At 40.9% G+C, this 18,615-nt stretch overlaps 1 protein-coding gene across 1 annotated transcript in view; it reads right to left on the bottom strand.

Annotated features, from left to right (window-relative positions):
• Positions 1-17,701, bottom strand: part of LOC128514121 (B-cell receptor CD22-like) — a gene marked incomplete at its 5' end in the record, with an annotated part of 39,305 nt that extends 21,604 nt beyond the window's left edge. The window contains 4 exons of the mRNA XM_053487819.1: positions 9,092-9,352; positions 9,683-9,970; positions 16,103-16,459; positions 17,686-17,701. Of these exons, the coding sequence (XP_053343794.1) occupies positions 9,092-9,352; positions 9,683-9,970; positions 16,103-16,459; positions 17,686-17,701 (922 nt within the window). The remainder of the gene's footprint in view (positions 1-9,091; positions 9,353-9,682; positions 9,971-16,102; positions 16,460-17,685) is intronic.
• Between the last annotated feature and the right edge of the window lie 914 nt (positions 17,702-18,615).

The following is an 18,615-nucleotide window of genomic DNA, read 5'->3' as shown; positions in this document are numbered from 1 at the left end:
TAAAAAAGGACTTGTGAGACGTGTGCTGGTCAAAACTAAAACCAGTACACTGGAAAGACCCATCGATAAGCTGTGCCTCATATTTGAAATGGACTGTTAATTACCTTATAAAGTAGTTGTGTTCCTTTCATTTGGTACTCAGCGATATTAATACCTTAAATTAAACTGTAAACAAAATCTTTAAAATGTTAAGAAAGTTAATTTTGTGGCCCTATTGTAAAAAAAAAAAAGAAAGAAATGTGTGTAATTGTCAGTCTCCCTGCCTGTCAATTAAGGGCCATATTTCATTCTTGTAATTTGTTGTTGTGTTTATTTCATTTCAGTCTATTAGTTAAGCATTACGCATTAAGTCTATTAGTTAAGCATTAAGCATTAAGTCTGTAAGTTAAGCATTATACATTAAGTCCATTAAGTTTATTAGTTTAAGCATTTAGTATTATACTCGTAATTTGTATTGTGACATTATTTCATGAGCTGTTCTGTGACATCATCCCACAGTTGTGTAGCTGCATGTCTAGTTGTTCAGTTGTTGTTAAGACACGGAAGGATACAGAACGGTGTGGAGAACACAAACTTTTGACCGTGATACTGTGACCTAAAGGATACAGTAAAGTAAGTTGTTGTAACTGTGATCTACTGAAGCTACAGAACACAGCAAACGACTTGTCGTGACTACAGTGGATTTATGCAAAAAACTGTAACAACCGTTGTACTTCGATGTTAAAAATAAAACAAAAGACAAAGAAATCAACGGACATCTGGAGTCATGAGTGACACTGTGTAACAAGAAAGACTTGTCAGAACTTGTAAATAACATGCACGTACAATGACCAATTAGAAAAAAATTTAAGTGTATTATGCAAAAATTTAACAAAAACGATGCACCAAAACCAACAAAGAAAATAATATTTACAAAATATATACAATTGAAAGCTGTGTGGGTGTGAGTGGGTTGAATGTCCAAAGTCCAGGTTATTGTAAGAGTATGTGAGAAAAATTAATTGGTCTCAAGTAAAATGATTGAACCGGGGGGCGGATGTCGGAGTGAGAGTACTGTGGCGAAGCAGTCCAGGCAGTGAAATTCCGGATGACCAGGAAATTCTGCAAGGAACAGCCTTCGTTAGTCTTTTTGTAAACTCCGTAATAACAACAATGTAAACAGCGCGCTGTATCTCCATACTCCCTCCTTAAGTAATTTCCTGGGCCGGCTTTATATCTGGGTCAGGTGACCACGTACGTCACCATCTTCCCGGGCCACCAGGCTGCCGACCCATGCGAGAGCTTGAGTGGAAACCAATGCACCCCGGTCAGCAGGCAAATACGACCCTCCTGGGCACGATTAATAAGGTGCCGCAGCTTATTTTAACATTGTGCCGGCTTACTCTCGCCCTCTAAAAGTCTCCTTTATGTGGCTGTGCTACACAAAAACAACAGGAACAACATAAGACTGCATTGGATTCTACTTTTGGCAAGCAAGAACAGGAATCTGTTACCCTTATTAACTACAACATTGAACATGATGTGTCCTCTGTGATGCTTTTCTGCTCATCACAGATATAAAGTGTAATCATGTGAGGTACTGTAGCCATTTCATTATCTCAAGGGGCTTACGTTTGGCTGCTGATTAGAAGACCGTCAACCCTCACATGCTCAGATCTATAATCTATCCTAGATTTCCACTTTAACACAGATCACTACAGTACACTGCTACATATTTTTACAAAAACAAACTTAACAGCAAGACACATCAAGACTACTCACAATGTACATTAAGTGATAGCTGCTTTGATTCACCATGTCCGATAGAGTTAATGGCAGTGCAGGAAACAGACGTGTCTCTTGCCACATGTTGAAGGACAACAGTACTTCCACTGGGGCTGAAGGTGACGCTGTGTGGGGAAACAAACCACTTGTAGTGCGTGGGTGCAGGCCTGCTCATGCTGGTACATGTGAGTGAGATCTGGCCACCCTCGACCACAGAGCTACTTCTTGTGTAATGTACTTTCACATCCGTTGGGGCATCTGATGAAATGTGTTAAATATAAAATTTGGTTACGGTGTCATTTTAACATTTTATAAAACAGAGAAACTGTTTTGGTCAAACAACGCCAAGCGTTGACCATCTTATGTTTTTTTTTTATGTGTTAATAATTTACATCATATGTACATAGCAGTAACACAATATATCTGTCAAAATGACAAAAAAGGTGCATCTGTTTTCACAGCAAGGCAATCTGCACTGTTCATGCATTACTTGTCTTCTTCCATCTGTTTATCTTAAGGATTAAAAATCCAGTATATTTGGCAACCCTATCTGTCTGATTGTCAAATCAAACTGTAATTGTTTTGGTAATTTCTTTTTTTTCTTTCTTTTTGACTGTTGTCATTATCTTCATCTTATATTGAGACCTCTGACCTTAAAGTAAAGAAGAGGTTTTTAATATTCAAACACAAAATGCATTAGTGTGTGAGTGATTTCAGAAACATGTCTCGTGTTTATAGTCAGAGCAATTTTTTATAATATTGTACTGTGTCCTATAAGTTAATTATAAGTTTTGAAGTTTCTTATGTGTACTGGGTGTACAGTACCATAAAAAAGTCTTTTCTCATTCTTTTTTTTTTTTTTGCATATTTGTCATACTTAAATGATTCAGATGATCAAACAAATTTTTTACTCAAAGATAACCAGGAGAAATACAAAATGCGGTTTTTATATTATGATTTAATTTATGAGGGGAAAATGCTGCCCAAACCTACCTGGCACTATAAGAAAAACTAATGACCACCCTTACCCCTCCAGTAAATCATAAATGAACTATGATTAACCACATCGTTTGGAAAGCTGAGTTAAAATTCAATTGCACACCCAGGCCTGATTACTGTTGAATCACAAAATCACACACGCTAAGAGATCTAGGGCCAGGGATAGCTCAGTGGTTAAGCCATTGGACTACGGTTCGGAAGATCCCAGGTTCAAACCCCACAACCACCAAGTTGCCACTGTTGGGCCTTTGAGCAAGGCCCTTAACCCTCAACTGCTCAGATGTGTAATAAGATAAAAATGTAAGTCGCTCTGGATAAGAGCGTCTGCCAAATGTAAGATCTCACATCATGCCGCAATCTAAAGAAAATCAAGAACAGATAAGAAACAAAGTAATTGACATGTATCAGTCTGTAACTATCAGAAAGGGTTACCAAACCATTTCTAAGCTTGCTTCAGGTTTATCTCAAATTTTCCAAAAAAGATCTTCTTATTCTTTAGACTTTGGGCAAATATTCTGTGGACTGATGAGACAAAAGTTTAACTTTTTTGGATGGTGTGCAGACTGTTACATCTGGTGTAAAACTAACATAGCGTTTCATAAAAAAGACATAAGCCAACAGACAAACATGGTGGTGGTAGTTTTATGGTCTGGGGCTGCTTTGCAGGTTCAAGACCTGGACGGCTTGCCATAATTAACGGAACCAAGAATTCTGCACTCTATCAGCGATTTGTGTGGGAGAATGTCTGGCCACCACTGACCTCAGGCTTAAGTGCACTTGGATTATGCAGCAGGTTAACAATCTGAAACACGCCAGCAAGACCACTTCTGAATGGCTCCAAAAAACAACAAAAAAATAGTTATACTTAAATTTAAAAAATACTTAAAGTCTAGATTTAAATCTGTTCGAGATGCTTAAAGAGGCTGTTCATGTTAGAAAACCTTCCAATGTGGCTGAATTAAAACAATTCTTCATAAATAAGTGGGCCAAAATTCCTCCAGAGCGATGTTTAAAAACTCATTGTGGGCCTCTGAGTGGCGTAGTGGTAAAGCGCTCGCCCTATCATGCGGATATCTCAAGTTCGATTCGAATCAAGGACATCTGTGAGCTCATGCAAGCGAAAGGAGCGGATAGCGCTGTTGTCCAAGTGTGCTCTTCCAACAGGGCGTGAGCAGTTTAAAAAGATGCGGTTGGCTGGTCACATGGTTCGGCGGAAACACATGATAGTCTTTGGCCCTCCCGACTGAGTGTGGGAGCCCTCTAGTGATGGGGGGGAATTGGACATGAGTAAATTAGGCAGAAAACCAGGAAAAAAAAAAAACTTATTGCCAGTTTTCGTAAATTATTCATTGCAGCTTTTGCTGCCAAGGATGGCACAACCAGTTATTAGATTTAGGGGCAATACATTATCGCATAGTGCCAGGCAGGTTGGAACTTTTTTTTTCCCTCAATAAATAAAATTATTATTTAAAACTGCATTTGTATTTATTTGGGTTATCTTCGTATTATATAAAAATTTCTTTGATGATCTAATCATTTACATGTGACAAAAATACATAAATGGGCACGACACTGTATATGTTAACATTAAATTAACTTTTTTATAGGGTGTACATAATCACATTTTGCATAGTGTCTTGCAGTATTCTTAAGAACTGAATGTTTTCATATATTACAACATAAAAATTGACTTAATTATTAAAATAATTTTTTCTAATTCACCCCGTTTTTAAAGGACACAAAAGAAGTATAAAAAAGAAAAACATTGTAACAGGCAAATGTAACTGAAAATACACCATTTCCCAAACTAACCAGGGCCCGGTTTCTCGATAACGCAAACTAATTCGCGAGCTAAGAAGACTCTTAAGATATATCTTACGTAACGTGACAACTTTTCTAGGTGAATTTCTCGAACTGTCCCTTAGGAGTATTCTTAAGTCGCTGCTTCTTATGTCGACGTTACAAGGCGCTGTCTACAGTGAAGGTACTGAATTAGCTGACTTGACTGATTGCTCAGGAATCGATTTTTGACTCCTTTTGCATGACAGTGTTAAGAAAGACGGCACTTTCTATGCAAATTAAACATGGCACTAAATTCTTTTAATAACGTTTATTTCGACATGGGTTAACTTATTAATAGCATGCCATAATAGACAAATATATACAAACCGGATTCCAAAAAAGTTGGGACATTATACAAATCGTGAATAAAAACTGAATGCAATGATGGGGAGGTGTCAACTTCTAATATTTTATTTAGAATAGAACATAAATCATGGAACAAAAGTTTAAACTGAGAAAATGTATAATTTTAAGGGAAAATTATTTTGATTCAAAATTTTATGGTGTCAACAAATCCCCAAAAGTTGGGACAAGTAGCAATAAGAGGGTGGAAAAAGTAAATTTGAGCATAACGAGGAGCTGGAAGACCAATTAACACTAATAAGGTCAATTGGCAACATGATTGGGTATAAAAAGAGCTTCTCAGAGGTTCAGTGTCTCTCAGAAGCCAAGATGGGTAGAGGATCACCAATTCCCACAATGTTGCGCAGAAAGATAGTGGAGCAATATCAGAAAGGTGATAAATTGCAAAGACTTTGCAGTTATCATCATCAACTGTGCATAACATCATCCGAAGATTCAGAGAATCTGGAACAATCTCTGTGCGTAAGGGTCAAGGGCATAAAACCATACTGGATGCCTGGGCCCTTAAATGACACTGCACCATACACAGGAATGCTACTGTAAAGGAAATCACAGAATTGGCTCAGGAATACTTCCAGGAAACTATTGTCAGTGAACACAATCCACCGTGCCATCCGCCGTTGCCAGCTGAAACTCTACAGTGCAAAGAAGAAGCCATTTCTAAGCAAGATTCACAAGCTCAGGCGTTTTCACTGGGCCAGGGATTATTTAAAATGGAGTGTGGCAAAATGGAAGACTGTTCTGTGGTCAGATGAGTCACGATTCGAAGTTCTTTTTGGAAATCTGGGATGCCATGTCATCCGGACCAAAGAGGACAAGGACAACCCAAGTTGTTATCAATGCTCAGTTCAGAAGCCTGCATCTCTGATGGTATGGGGTTGCATGAGTGTGTGTGGCATGGGCAGCTTGCATGTCTGGAAAGGCACCATCAATGCAGAAAAATATATTCAGGTTCTAGAACAACATATGATCCCATCCAGACGTCATCTCTTCAAGTTCAAGTAGGCTTTATTGTCATTACAACCATATACAGTTAGTACACAGTGAAACGAAACAACGTTCCTCCAGGGCCAAGGTGCTACATGCAACATAAATTTACAACATAAATTAACAGAAACACTAAACTAAACTAGCTAACCAAGAGGCCTAGTTAGCTGGCTAGCAGAGACAGGACAGAAAGACCTAACATAAATTACAACATAAATTAACAAAAACTAACTAGCTAAGTATAACTATAACTCTTTCAGGGAAGACCACAATTACCACAAAATGCATCAATCACAACATCATGGCTGCGTAAGAGAAGGATCCGGGTACTGAAATGGCCAGTCTGCAGTCCAGAACTTTCACCTATAGAGAACATTTGGCGCATCATAAAGAGGAAGGTGCGACAAAGAAGGCCCAAGACCATTGAACAGTTAGAGGCCTGTATTAGACAAGAATAGGAGAGCATTCCTATTTCTAAACTTGAGAAACTGGTCTCCTCGGTCCCCAGATGTCTGTTGAGTGTCGTAAGAAGAGGGGGAGATGCCACACAGTGGTGAAAATGGCCTTGTCCCAACATTTTTGGGATTTGTTAACACCATTTTGAATTTTGAATCAACATATTTTTCCCTTAAAATGATACATTTTCTCAGTTTAAAGTTTTGTTCCGTGATTTATGTTCTATTCTGAATAAAACATTAGATTCTGATTAAAACATTAGAAGTTGGCACCTCCACATCCTTGCAGTTCTGCAAGGTCTGCAAGCTTCCGCGAGGACGGCCAAAAAATTTACTGTTTAATTTTTCACGCGAAAAGATGGAAACATAATCACAGCGCAAAAACTTGCGGTGAATCATGATGAACCCTACTTACGGCCACTGCGCGAAACTGCGTAGGTGATATAGCGGTACAGTATAACACCGCATCTCACAGCGAGTCAAACCGCATAGGTGAGAGAGGTGACACGATTTGTATAGTGTCCCAACTTTTTGGGAATCCGATTTGTAAATAAAATTACCAAACTGTTGCTAATATTTTTATGTAACCTGTAGTGACAGTGAAACGAACCGAGTATACAATCATAGTTGATTGACAAACAGCTGACAACACTCTTCACCAGCTTTAAAAACAATGTGAAGCATGTCAGTGGTTGGGGTTGTATAGCGCACTTATGGAATTAAATACGATGAGATGACAGAGTAGAGGTTTAATACCCCTACAGTATCTCATCTACACGGTTTCGCGCGGTGGCCGTAAATCCGGTTCCTCCAGATTCAGCGCGAGTTTTGAGGCCGTGGTTAAGCGGACCTTGCAGATCTTCGCAGAACGTCGAGTGGGCACTCGAGGCGGCTTACGGTGCCTAATACCCCTATCTCACCTACATTATGTGCTTTGACTCACAATGAGATGCAATGTTAGGCACCGTGAGCTGCCGCGATTGCCTGCCGACGTTCCGCGAAGTTCTGCAAGGTCTGCAAGCTTTTGCGAGGACGGCCAAAAAATGTAAAGTTTAATTTTTCACGCGGAAAGATGAAAACGAAATCACAGCGCAAAAACTCCCGGTGAATCATGATAAACCCTACTTACGGCCACTGCCCGAAACTGCGTAGGTGATATAGCGGTATAACACCGCATCTCACAGCGAGTCAAACCGCATAGGTGAGAGAGGTGTATTACACACTACACTCACTCAAAAAAATGAATGGATGCGGGGTTTGAAACTCCCAAGTTTATTTTCTTATTTAACTAAATAAAATTTAATAAAATAAAACGGGTCAAAAGAAAAGCCCATCCAGTTATGGATAATGGCTTATGATCGGTGAAACATATTTTAAACAAAAAGTAGCGAGCAGCTGGACATGGGGACAAAGAGCGTAAGTCCGACGCATTGGTCTGGCAAGCCCAGGTCTGAGCAGGTTAAGAAGCTCCATAATCTGTTGCCTTGGAAGGCGAAACCTTTTTTTTTTTAATAGCGACCTCAGGGAAAATAAGAAAAGGGCTGAAGTTTTGTCTAAAGGCAAAATTTACATGAACCACACGGCTCCGCGGACGGCGCCATCTTTAGTTTAGCACAACAACACGCTGTATCACTGACAAATTGTTTGCCACCTGTTTGATATTAAAAGTGATCGCCAATTTTAATGCATTAGTCACATTATGAAATAGGCTAATTAAAAGTCACTCTATTAGTTCTGATATCAAATAAAATAAAATTCTTAAACAGGCTTACAGTATATTCCATCATTAATACGACTTTGATAACGTGCCATAATGTGCTTCCATACGCCGCTGTTTTTATAAAAACTGCTGCTCAGTAGCGGCGACTAGCGTCTTGAGCTGAAACTACGCTAAGAAGGAGTTGAGGTTGGTCCAGACCAACCTTACAAACGTGTGATTTATCTAAGAGATACTTAGCGTAAGAACGTTTCGGGAAATGCGCCATAACGTTAAGAGAGAGGTTAAGGTACAACTTAAGAACTACTTAGCGATAAGAAGCTTCCAAGAAACCGGGCCCTGACCTGTACCATATTAATGTGATAGCCTTCACTCTGCCTGATTGGTAGATGTTTTATGACAGAGGCTAGCAGGTCGCCAAGATCAAAGTAGGGAGAAAATGTTTAACACGACAAAAGCTTGCAACTTGTCATGCTACTGAGAAACCATGAAGTGAAGACGCCCATGTGGTGAAAAAGATAAAAGATGATTACAAATGGATGACATTGGAAACTTCTTTCATAACGGTTAAACCATAAAAGTGTCTCTTTACAGAAAACTTTACCATATTCACAACTACTTGCTTCTTTCTCATTTTACAAAGAACTTTCTTGATACAAATCTTTGTAATTTAAAGACTTAAAACTTGCTGAATAAAAGAACAAATTAATAATATATTCTAAAAAATTTGGGTTGAATAATAAAAGTAGAATAAGATCTGTTTTATGCAGGTGTTTAATGCCTGCTGGATGACAAAATGAATTAATATAAACACTATATTTATAACATACTACATAACCTGACTATTAACAAATCAAACAATACTTTTACCTTTTTTCATACTTTCTGTAACCTGTGCTGCTCAGAAGGTCTAAACAGAATCTAATCAATTCAAGAAAGACATTGATTGATAGCCGCTACTTACAATCGACACTCAGAGATAGCTGCTGTGATCGGCCCGTTCCAACAGAGTTAGTGGCGCTGCAGGAAACAGATGTGTCTCTCTTGACATTTTGAAGGACAAGAGGATTTTCTCTGTAGCGGGTGGTGGTGGTGGTTTGGGTGACGACCCACTCATAGTCTGTGACTGCAGGGTTGCTGTTGCTGGTACATTGAAGTGAGATCGCGTTACCCTCAGCTACAGTGCTGCTTCTTGTGTATTCTATTCTTACATTCCTGGGTGCATCTGATGTTAATAATCAAGTGTGATTATGAATTCAGCATAATTTTTATATCCTACAAAACATTTTCTGCCTTTCTTAATACAATTCAATCAATGATCTTAAAGTCATAAACATATATTTTCAAAGACTTAACATAGGTTTGCATCATAGGTTTGACATATTTAACAAAAATGTTTTGACTATTTTGTTAAATATTAGCTGTGTTACAGTATATTCGGTACAGCATACAGGTACAGTAATAATACGATTTAACAATTGAGGGCAAAAGATTTTTTTAACTTAGCTTTTAATTTTATATCTATTGTGAAATCATTCTTCTAAACTTTACTTACACAAGACATTAATCAAAACTGAAGTACTTGAGTAAGATGTTCCACTGAGAGAGCTGCTGCAGCTGAGACTTGTGTCCTGAGTTACTCTGAACGTAGCAGTTCCCTGAGTTTCCCATAATCCCGCCGATTCCTTTGGGTCAGACAATGTGTTAGAAATAACACTCGCTCCGTGCCACTTAATCGTTGGTGAAGATAAGCGGCAGGAATGGCGGAATTTACATGTTGCAGTAAAAGTCTTTCCCTCAATCTGTTTCCTTTCAACAGATATTTGAGGTGATGTAGGATTCACTGTAAAAAGAAAATGTGTTTGTAAAATTTATCATTTGACAACAACAGCTGTCACAATGATAGCAATTCCCACCCACCAACTATGTGTACTGTCTACTCTATTGTATGACTGCTATAAATGGCACATGTGAAGCCTTTGTCACTCACTTTCACTCACTTAATCGGGGGGATAGGGGGGCTTGAGCCTATCCCAGGAGACTTAGGGCATGAGGTTGGGTACACTCTGGACAGGGTGGCAATTCATCGCAGGGCACAACACGTACACTTACACACTCATTCACACACTATGGTCAATTTGGAAATGCCAACTAGCCTAATCTGCAGGTCTTTGGACTGTGGGAGGGAACTGGAGTACCCAGTGGAAACCCAGCAAGCACGGGGAGAACTTCTCGGCTTACTTTGCTGTAACCCTGTTCCCTGAAAAGGCGGGAACGAGATGCTGCGTGAAAATGCTATGGGAACATCTTTTTGTGTTGCCGGTTGTGAAGCATGTGTGTCAAACACGCCGAATTTTGGCATATATAACCTCGGTCAGGTGACATCATCTGATGAAGCGCACCTGCAGGTTATAAATAGGAGTGAACCGGAAACATTCCTCAGATCAATTTTGTCTGAAAAGAACGTCCAGTCACGCAGGCAGTGCGGCATTGGAGCGCAGCATCTCGTTTCCGCCTTTTCAGGGAACAAAGTTACAGCAAAGTAACCCGAAACGTTCCCTTTCAAAGGCTACACTCGATGCTGCGTGAAAACGCTATGGGAACGAGAATACCAACGCCGCCGCACATCAAGTGTCTGGACCCCAAGGTTGTGAAGCGTGTGCGCACAAAGGCCGAGGAGGTCTCAGAACAATCTCTGGGAGGCTGACTCGAGGACCTGTGAGCCCGGAGTAGCATGAACATCCAGACTATAGAATCTCACAAATGTGTGCGGAAAGGACCAACCTGCCGCATGACACACTTGCTGCAGGGGAAACCCTCTTGCCAGCGCAATAGATGAGGCAATCCCCCTGGTTGGATGAGCCCTGATTCCTCGAGGCGAAGTAAGACCACACAGCTCGTAGGCTAGGCCAATAGCATCTTTCCCTGATGTGATGAAAAAGGCTGCTCTGACTTAAGCCACTAGCTAGTGTGGTGGACATAAATCTGAAGAGTGCGTACTGAAGATAGTAGGTGAAACCTATCCTGCTCCGGAGCTGTAAAAGGCAGAGGACAGAAGGCTTCGAGGAAACTGGGTGCATAGTCAAGAATTAAAATAGTTCGGGTGAGGATGCTGAATAGCTCTGACTAGCCCAGGGGCAAAGTCTAGGCAGGAAGGGAAGCCTGCGGATCTCCAAAAGTGGTTATAAGGAAAACCAGTGGTCTAGTGGTTTGAGAGGGGTGTCAACCAGTCCCCATCCGTCAGAACATGACAAGCCGAAATAGCGGCTCCGTACATTCTGAGGGTACTAGGGCATAAGCCCGAGTAACGTCTTGCAGAACTCCAGCACTGAAACTATTCGGCCATGGCCTGGGTCTACATGTTCCGCCATGCACCACTTTCAAAAACCCTCTCCTTGAGGGCATACGTTCTTCTAGAGCGTTGAAGGTACCAGGGCTCCCAACTCCATATGCTCAAAGCAGAAACTGGTGCGCTAGCTTATTGAAGCGGCGCAGCACAGTGCGCTCTGGCGATTATGGGCCAAAATGTACATCGCCCTAAGGGACAGGGACTCGCCCTGTGCCCAAAGCAGAACTGGTGCGCTAGCTCATTCAAGCGGCGCAAGCACAGTTTGCCCCGGCGATTATGTACGAGACTACCCTAGTGTCGTCCACTCGCACTAGGGCATGGTAGCCTCTCAACTGCTGGAGGAGGTGTTTCAGGGCCAAAATAAAGCCATCAGTTCGGGGCAATTGATGTGCCATGCGAGAAGATGGCCTCTCCAGCTCCCTTGGGCTGGATGGCCATCTAAGACCGCCCCCCAGCCTGTGAGGGAAGCGTCTGTCATTAGCATCTGCGACGACAAAAGGACGCACGTAAAGTGGGACCCAAAGTCAGAAACCGGGGTTTGAACCACATAGAAAGGGTATAAAGCCACCTGGCGCTTAACCCTTATTTGCCTCTGGGGATTGGCCCTGAGTACAATCCCCTTGCTTTTAGCCACAACTGAAATAATCTCATGTGCAGAGGCCCAAAGGTATCACCATGGACACAGCTGCCATGAGACCTAAAAATATCTGAAAGTGATGAACAATCACTTTCTGGCCTAGCTTGGTTTTCTTCAGGGTGTTGGAATGGATTTGACACGTGCAGGAGACCCCTGTGCCCGCATTGCGATCGCATCCAAATCTGTAAAGTGTCTACTTTTATTTGTATGCACACATGTTAAAAATAAAACTTTGTCCATTAATAAAATAAAGAAAATAAACCGGGTGCGCTGTCTGTCTCTTCGGTCTGTGTGAACTGCAGGGAGAAACACATCATTAAAATGAACTGAAACTCAGCAAATACTCTACAGAGAGACTCAAAAAACTGTCTACTTTTATATTTACTAATTTAACTCGAAAACAAATAATCTGTTTTTATGTAATGCGTATGAAAGTAAGGAGTGGTACAGATGGAATATGAACCTTTCATCAACAGTGAGCGCACAGTGAGGCGGGATCACATCAACTGTAATGACACAAAAAACAGCATAAAAACAGATTATTAATTTTCGAGTTAAATTAGTAAATGTAAAAGTAGACAATCCAAGCTTTCTATAGATATGTAAGTTGTGTCTCTCTGTGGAGTATTTGCTGAGTTTCAGTTCATTTTAATGACGTGTTTCTCCCTGCAGTTCACACAGACCAAAGCGACAGACAGCGCACCCGGTTTGTTTTCTTTATTTTATTAATGCACAAAGTTTTATTTTTAACATGTGTACATACAAATAAAAGTAGACACACTACAGATTCGATTAATATATAGATCTTGTCTGTACGATTAAAACTGAAAGTGTAATTTAAGTTCTTATTGGCGTCATTAGTGTTTTTTGGCACTGTTCTTACACTTTTATATTTAAACATGTAATTTATGTGTAATTTGTGATAACAGCTATATTTTCTGTTATAGTGACTGCAGTAATGCTGCTAAAAAGTCAACTTTAATTGTTTAGGCCTAATAAACTGTTTAACTGAACTCACAAGTAAATCTTAAGTTTTTTGTGTCAAATACATTCTCAAATAACCTAAACACTGAAAATATATACCTTATTTTGTCCTCAGATACTTTCTTGTAACTCTCCTCTCTCAGTCACATACCTGTCTGATGGCTCATTATGCAGATCAGTATGCAGGCCTTTTTGTTCTCAGGTGTGAATCACTGCATTAGTAATGATAGTTCACGCCTTCTCGCATAGACCCTTTACACTCAAAAAGTGACTTAAAAAATGTTAATCACTATATTGTTTTCTGTGAGCAAGTAAAAAAGATCATTTTCACATCATTTTGAAGCAAAAACACTAGTCCACCAGCCCAGTTCTCAAAAAGTCTTGTGAACAAATGTTCTGTATGAGTTTCATGGCCTTATTTAAGCTACTTTTATTTTCACAAAACTTACTAACCATGCATAATATTTTTTCCCTAAAAAATGCAAACACATACATTCATTTTGGTCACGTATTATTGTAGAACAGTTTGTGCTGATTACAAGAAAAATACAGGTTGGTCAATAATATATTATAAGTAGCTAAAAAAAGCACAAATATCAGAGCATGTCCAAACATCTCAAGGGCCCCAAAATCGCCCCAGACCTCAGAGGGTTCCTCCCTAGGACGACATCCCGATGTCGAACCCCCCCTTCTTTTCTTTTGGGAACCAAGAAAAAAACTGACTGTAGTAGCCTGACTCTCTGCCTAGTAGGGGAACATGTTCTATGGCCCCTATTCCCAGGAACGTCTTGTAACTCCAGAGTCAGCAGATGGGCCCTTTCCGGTTTGACGGAAGTGGAGACCACGCCGTTAAAACGCGGAAGGCGATGTGAGAACTGGATCCTGTAGCTCTCACCACAGTGCTCAGTACCCAAGGAGATATACTTGGCAGTAGCTTTAACGCTGCCAGTTTCTCCAAAAGGGGCAGAATCTTTGCGGTTAGACGGGGGGATATTAGCTGTTCGGCATCCTGAACATGGCAAGGAAAAACCAAAAAACTAACATTTCTTGGAGACCGGTGTTGTCCGAGACACCAGTGGTGGCGGAGCAGGAACACCAACCTCCTGGAGGTGCCAGGGAGAACACTTCATCCCTGAGAGGAATTCTACGTTCCCCCTTCCCAGGGGGAGCAACCCCCACGGTCCTGGACGACCTCAGGACTTCTTTTTTGTGAAGGAGACAGTACGTAGGTCCGACTTCTTCAAGGCTGATTGCAAAGCATGGCGCGCCGCACCCCAGTCTTACGAGGGGGTGCCCGGCTCGTAACACTCTATTCCTACGCTTAGCGCCTCGCGAGAGTCACACCCGGTCGGGGCTGGGTGGCCGACAGTCCCGACCCTTGAGCATGGCGGGGAAGGACTTTCCCGAAGGCTTGTTCATATGATTTTGCCTCCCGAACCTAGTGGCGACGTTAACAGCGTCGCCAAACAGGCCAGAGGGCTAGATGGGGCATCAAATAGGAATGCACGATCCTTATCCTTGATTCTCCTGTGAGATTTAGCCACAGGTCCCTCCGCGGAACACCATCGCAGCCATAAACAGCCGATAGCATGGACTGTCTGCTTTGTTGCACGAAGAGACAGGTCTGTGGCTCAGTGTAATTCCAGGAACGAGATTGTAGAGCCCCGCCAGTGCTCAAGTCTTTCAGCAGTTCAGCCTGGTAAGCCTGCAAAACCGCCATGGTGTGCAATAGAGCACCGGCCTGATCAGCTGCCTAAAGCTCTTCCCCATCAGGGAAGATGTCAGTCTACACGGCTTGGTGAGGAGTGTATGCTTAATTTCAGGGAGGATGATGTCCCAGGAGAGAGATAGCCCAAGCGTCTCTTTAACTGGGACATTATCATATAACCACGCCTTCGCATCAACAACATTCGAATAATTTGAAGATGATGTCACGAAAACACGGGATAAATAAGGCTATTCCATGAAAGAGTTAACTCGTCATTAAGGTTGCCAAGAAAGAAGGGAGAGAGAGAGAGCACCATTTATCCGAGGCTTCTCCCCCCGGCCACCCGACAGCAATCTGTAGTTTTTTGTTTTTTTTTCTCGAGCGCTTGGGGAAATCCCGCTTCCGAGATGCTTGAGAAGTGGACGGAAAACTTCCTGATCCGGCGAGGACGCGAGAGAAAGGGGGATTCCCGTCTTGTGCACGTCTGCCAGATTGCACTGTTTAACTCAGGAATGCGCCGAAACAACTGTGTGGAAATCGCGCTCCGAAAGAGGGGAGGCATGGATCTCCAAACAAACTTCACGATATCGGTGAGTTAATACTTTTAAATTCGCTTGCACACATCACACGCAAACACAATATTCAGTCCTTTGAAGACAAAAAGATCTAAGGAATGTTTCCGGTTAACTCCTATTTATAACCTGCAGGTGCGCTTCATCAGATGAAGTCACCTGACCGAGGTTATATATGCCAAAATTTGGCGTTTGGTGTTTGACAACCGACAACACAAAAAGATGTTCCCATAGCGTTTTCACACAGCATCGAGTGTAGCCTTTGAAAGGGAACATGCAAACTCCATGCACATAGAGACGGAAATCCAGCCTGGCCGGAAATCCAACCCAGACTCTGGAGGTGCAAGGTGACAGTGCTAAGCACACCACCACCGTGCCGCCTCATCTTTATTACCTGACTTGAAAATCTTTGTTTAACATAAAATCTTTATTTCTATTTGTTTGCATTTGAGGTGGTAAAATATCACTATTCCTATAACATTCTACATATGGTGCACTCTAAACTATTACACATTGGCATGCAGTACGAATTGTAAAAAAAAATCTGAGAAAAAAATCTGTAAAAAGCAACAGGATATTTATAAAATCGCAATATTTACAGAAACACAATTTAAATTGAATCAGCACCTAGGTATTGCAATGATATTGTGGTAGTTGGTACCTTGTGATTTGTATCCCTACTGGTTATATCCCTAATATATACAGTATAATATGTTTATACTCACAGACATTTATTTTGATGACTTGATTATCATCATAGAATCCCTGGTGGTACCCATCTCTATCCCAGACCCATACGTACAGGCCCACCTCCATGTCTTGGTACTGGACGTTGTCAATCCTTAAACTGCAGTCTCCGGCAGACGCACTTCCTGGGACTGATGTCCTACCCTTAAACTCACTTAATATCTCACTGTGGTCATCTGAGTACACAGTTGGGTATCCGCTGCTCACATACTTGTACCAGGCGACTTTACTGTAAGCCACAGTGCGGCACGGCACCAACACGCAGCTACCCTGGATGGCTTTGACTGGATCCACATGCGCCTCCCAGCAGTGACACACACCAACTAGCAGTGAAACTGACAAGATAACATATACATTCTTTTTTTTAATTGTTTACAAAGCAGAAAGCACTATTCTTGGCTATCCTGAATTTGCATTTGTCAGGTTGGCAATTTTAAAACATTGTCATAAATGTAGCTTGTATTGTACTAATTACAAAATGGAAGCATACTCTGAATATTTGTATGGATATCCATATTTTCTAAAAAAATATAGAAGCATTTACTTCAAAGATGTGCTAGAATTTAAAAATCATTATTAATCATTAACAAATATTTAAAGTGGTCATCCAGACCCATTTTTCATTAAATGTTAATATGATCTTTAGGGTTCTAATAAAAAGTTTGTAATATACTTTAATTAAAAATTCTCAATGGTTGTGTAAAAAAAACACTACTTTTACCTGGTAAAAACTAGCTCTGTTCTCAGAAACCTGTTTCAGTGCATGGTCTTTTAAATGCTTATGATTTTTGCCGAGCCCGCCCCCCAGTTCTGTGGGGCGTGTCTTCACAACACACGTGCGGTATAGCCACGGGAGTGTAGTCCAGTGCGGGCAATGCTTTGGACTGCATTACCCACAAAGCATTGCCCACAACCAGAGGTGGGACAAAGTCATTGTTTGGCAAGTCACAAGTAAGTCTCAATTCATTGCCCTCAAGTCCCGAGTCAAGTCCCGAGTCAAGACAGGCAAGTCCCTAGTCAAGTCCCAAGTCAAAGGCAACAAGTCTCAAGTCAAGTCCAAAGTCCTACGGTTTGACTTTCGAGTCTTTTCAAGTCTTTTTAGCAGAAAAATAAAATATATACAGATTATGTATGGTTGCAAGATCTGTATTTATTAAACAAACCTTTTTTTATGAAAGAACATTGCACTCATCACTCACTCACGTAGGCTACCTCATGCTGTGTCGAAGTTTGTTCCCCCATCAGGATGCGTTTTTTTTTGGCCCCACCCCCGTGAAAAGGGCACAGGGAACGCGCATTTGGGAGAAGGCTCGCCCGCGAAGGGTTATGCGCGGACCACTGAGATTCTACGGAGCGCGGTAAAGAATAAAATGGACAGTTAGTGTTTTATAATCCCTGACGAACTCTAGCCAACAGGATGTGTTTCCCTTGTTATCTTGGACATATTTAGAATGGTGAAACTCGGCTGAGTCACCTGTAGGCTGTAAACATGTCAGTATTTTGTCTGATACTTCATATCAAATATGCCTTTTCAGCAAAACTATAATGCCAAAATAGAGACCCGTCAGATACAGTCTCAAGACATTAATAATAATAATAGTAATAATTATTATTATTATATATAAATTAATAATAATAATAATTATAATATTATATTATAATTAAATATTATATATTATAATATTAATAATAATTATTATTATTATTAAATAATAGATAATAATAATAATAATATTATTATTATTATTAAAAACATAACAATTTCCTTTTTGACCTTTACTGCGTTCTGTAGAAGCTTAGTGGTCTGCGCATATAGACAATTTTTTTTATAACCAAACGAAACTACCTTCGGTATCATTTCGCGAACTGGCGCGTGCACGTTGTTATCACGTTGGACGCTGTCGAATCAAAATAATCTACGGTACTTTGATTGGATGTCGTGCCGAATGCGCGCATGCGCTCTGTCACACACACGCGCACAGACACATAAACAGAGATAGAGCGGACCGTGTTAACATACTTTTTATCTTTGGGCTTTTTATGGGAAGTAGAAAGTCTTTACAAGTCAATGGGCGCAAGTCCAAGTGAAAGTCCGAGTTATTTATGTTAAAGTCCAAGTCGAGTTGCAAGTCTTTTTATATTTTGTCAAGTCGAGTCTAAATCATCAAATTCATGACTCGAGTCTGACTCGAGTCCAAATCACATGACTTGAGTCCACACCTCTGCCCACAACGCAGTGCGGGCAATGCTTTGTGGGTAATGCAGTCCAAACTGAAAAACGCTGGAATATAGAGCCTGAGCCTGTTTTCTTAAGTAGTTTTTGGTTTGATTTAAGTATGGAACCCACCCGGAAGTTTGTAATATCGACTGAAAACGCAGAAATTAAAAGAATAGACATGCATCGACTCGATTTGTCTTTCTCATCACTGCATGGGCATGAATTAGCGGGCTGTTACGCTGCCGCGAGCAACAACAACAAAAGCGGAGAAGC

This window comes from Clarias gariepinus, chromosome 26, assembly GCF_024256425.1.
Source record: "Clarias gariepinus isolate MV-2021 ecotype Netherlands chromosome 26, CGAR_prim_01v2, whole genome shotgun sequence".
Classification (NCBI taxonomy): domain Eukaryota; kingdom Metazoa; phylum Chordata; class Actinopteri; order Siluriformes; family Clariidae; genus Clarias; species Clarias gariepinus.
Note: the sequence above shows the minus strand (reverse complement) of the source record. Positions and strands in the feature narration are given on the sequence as shown.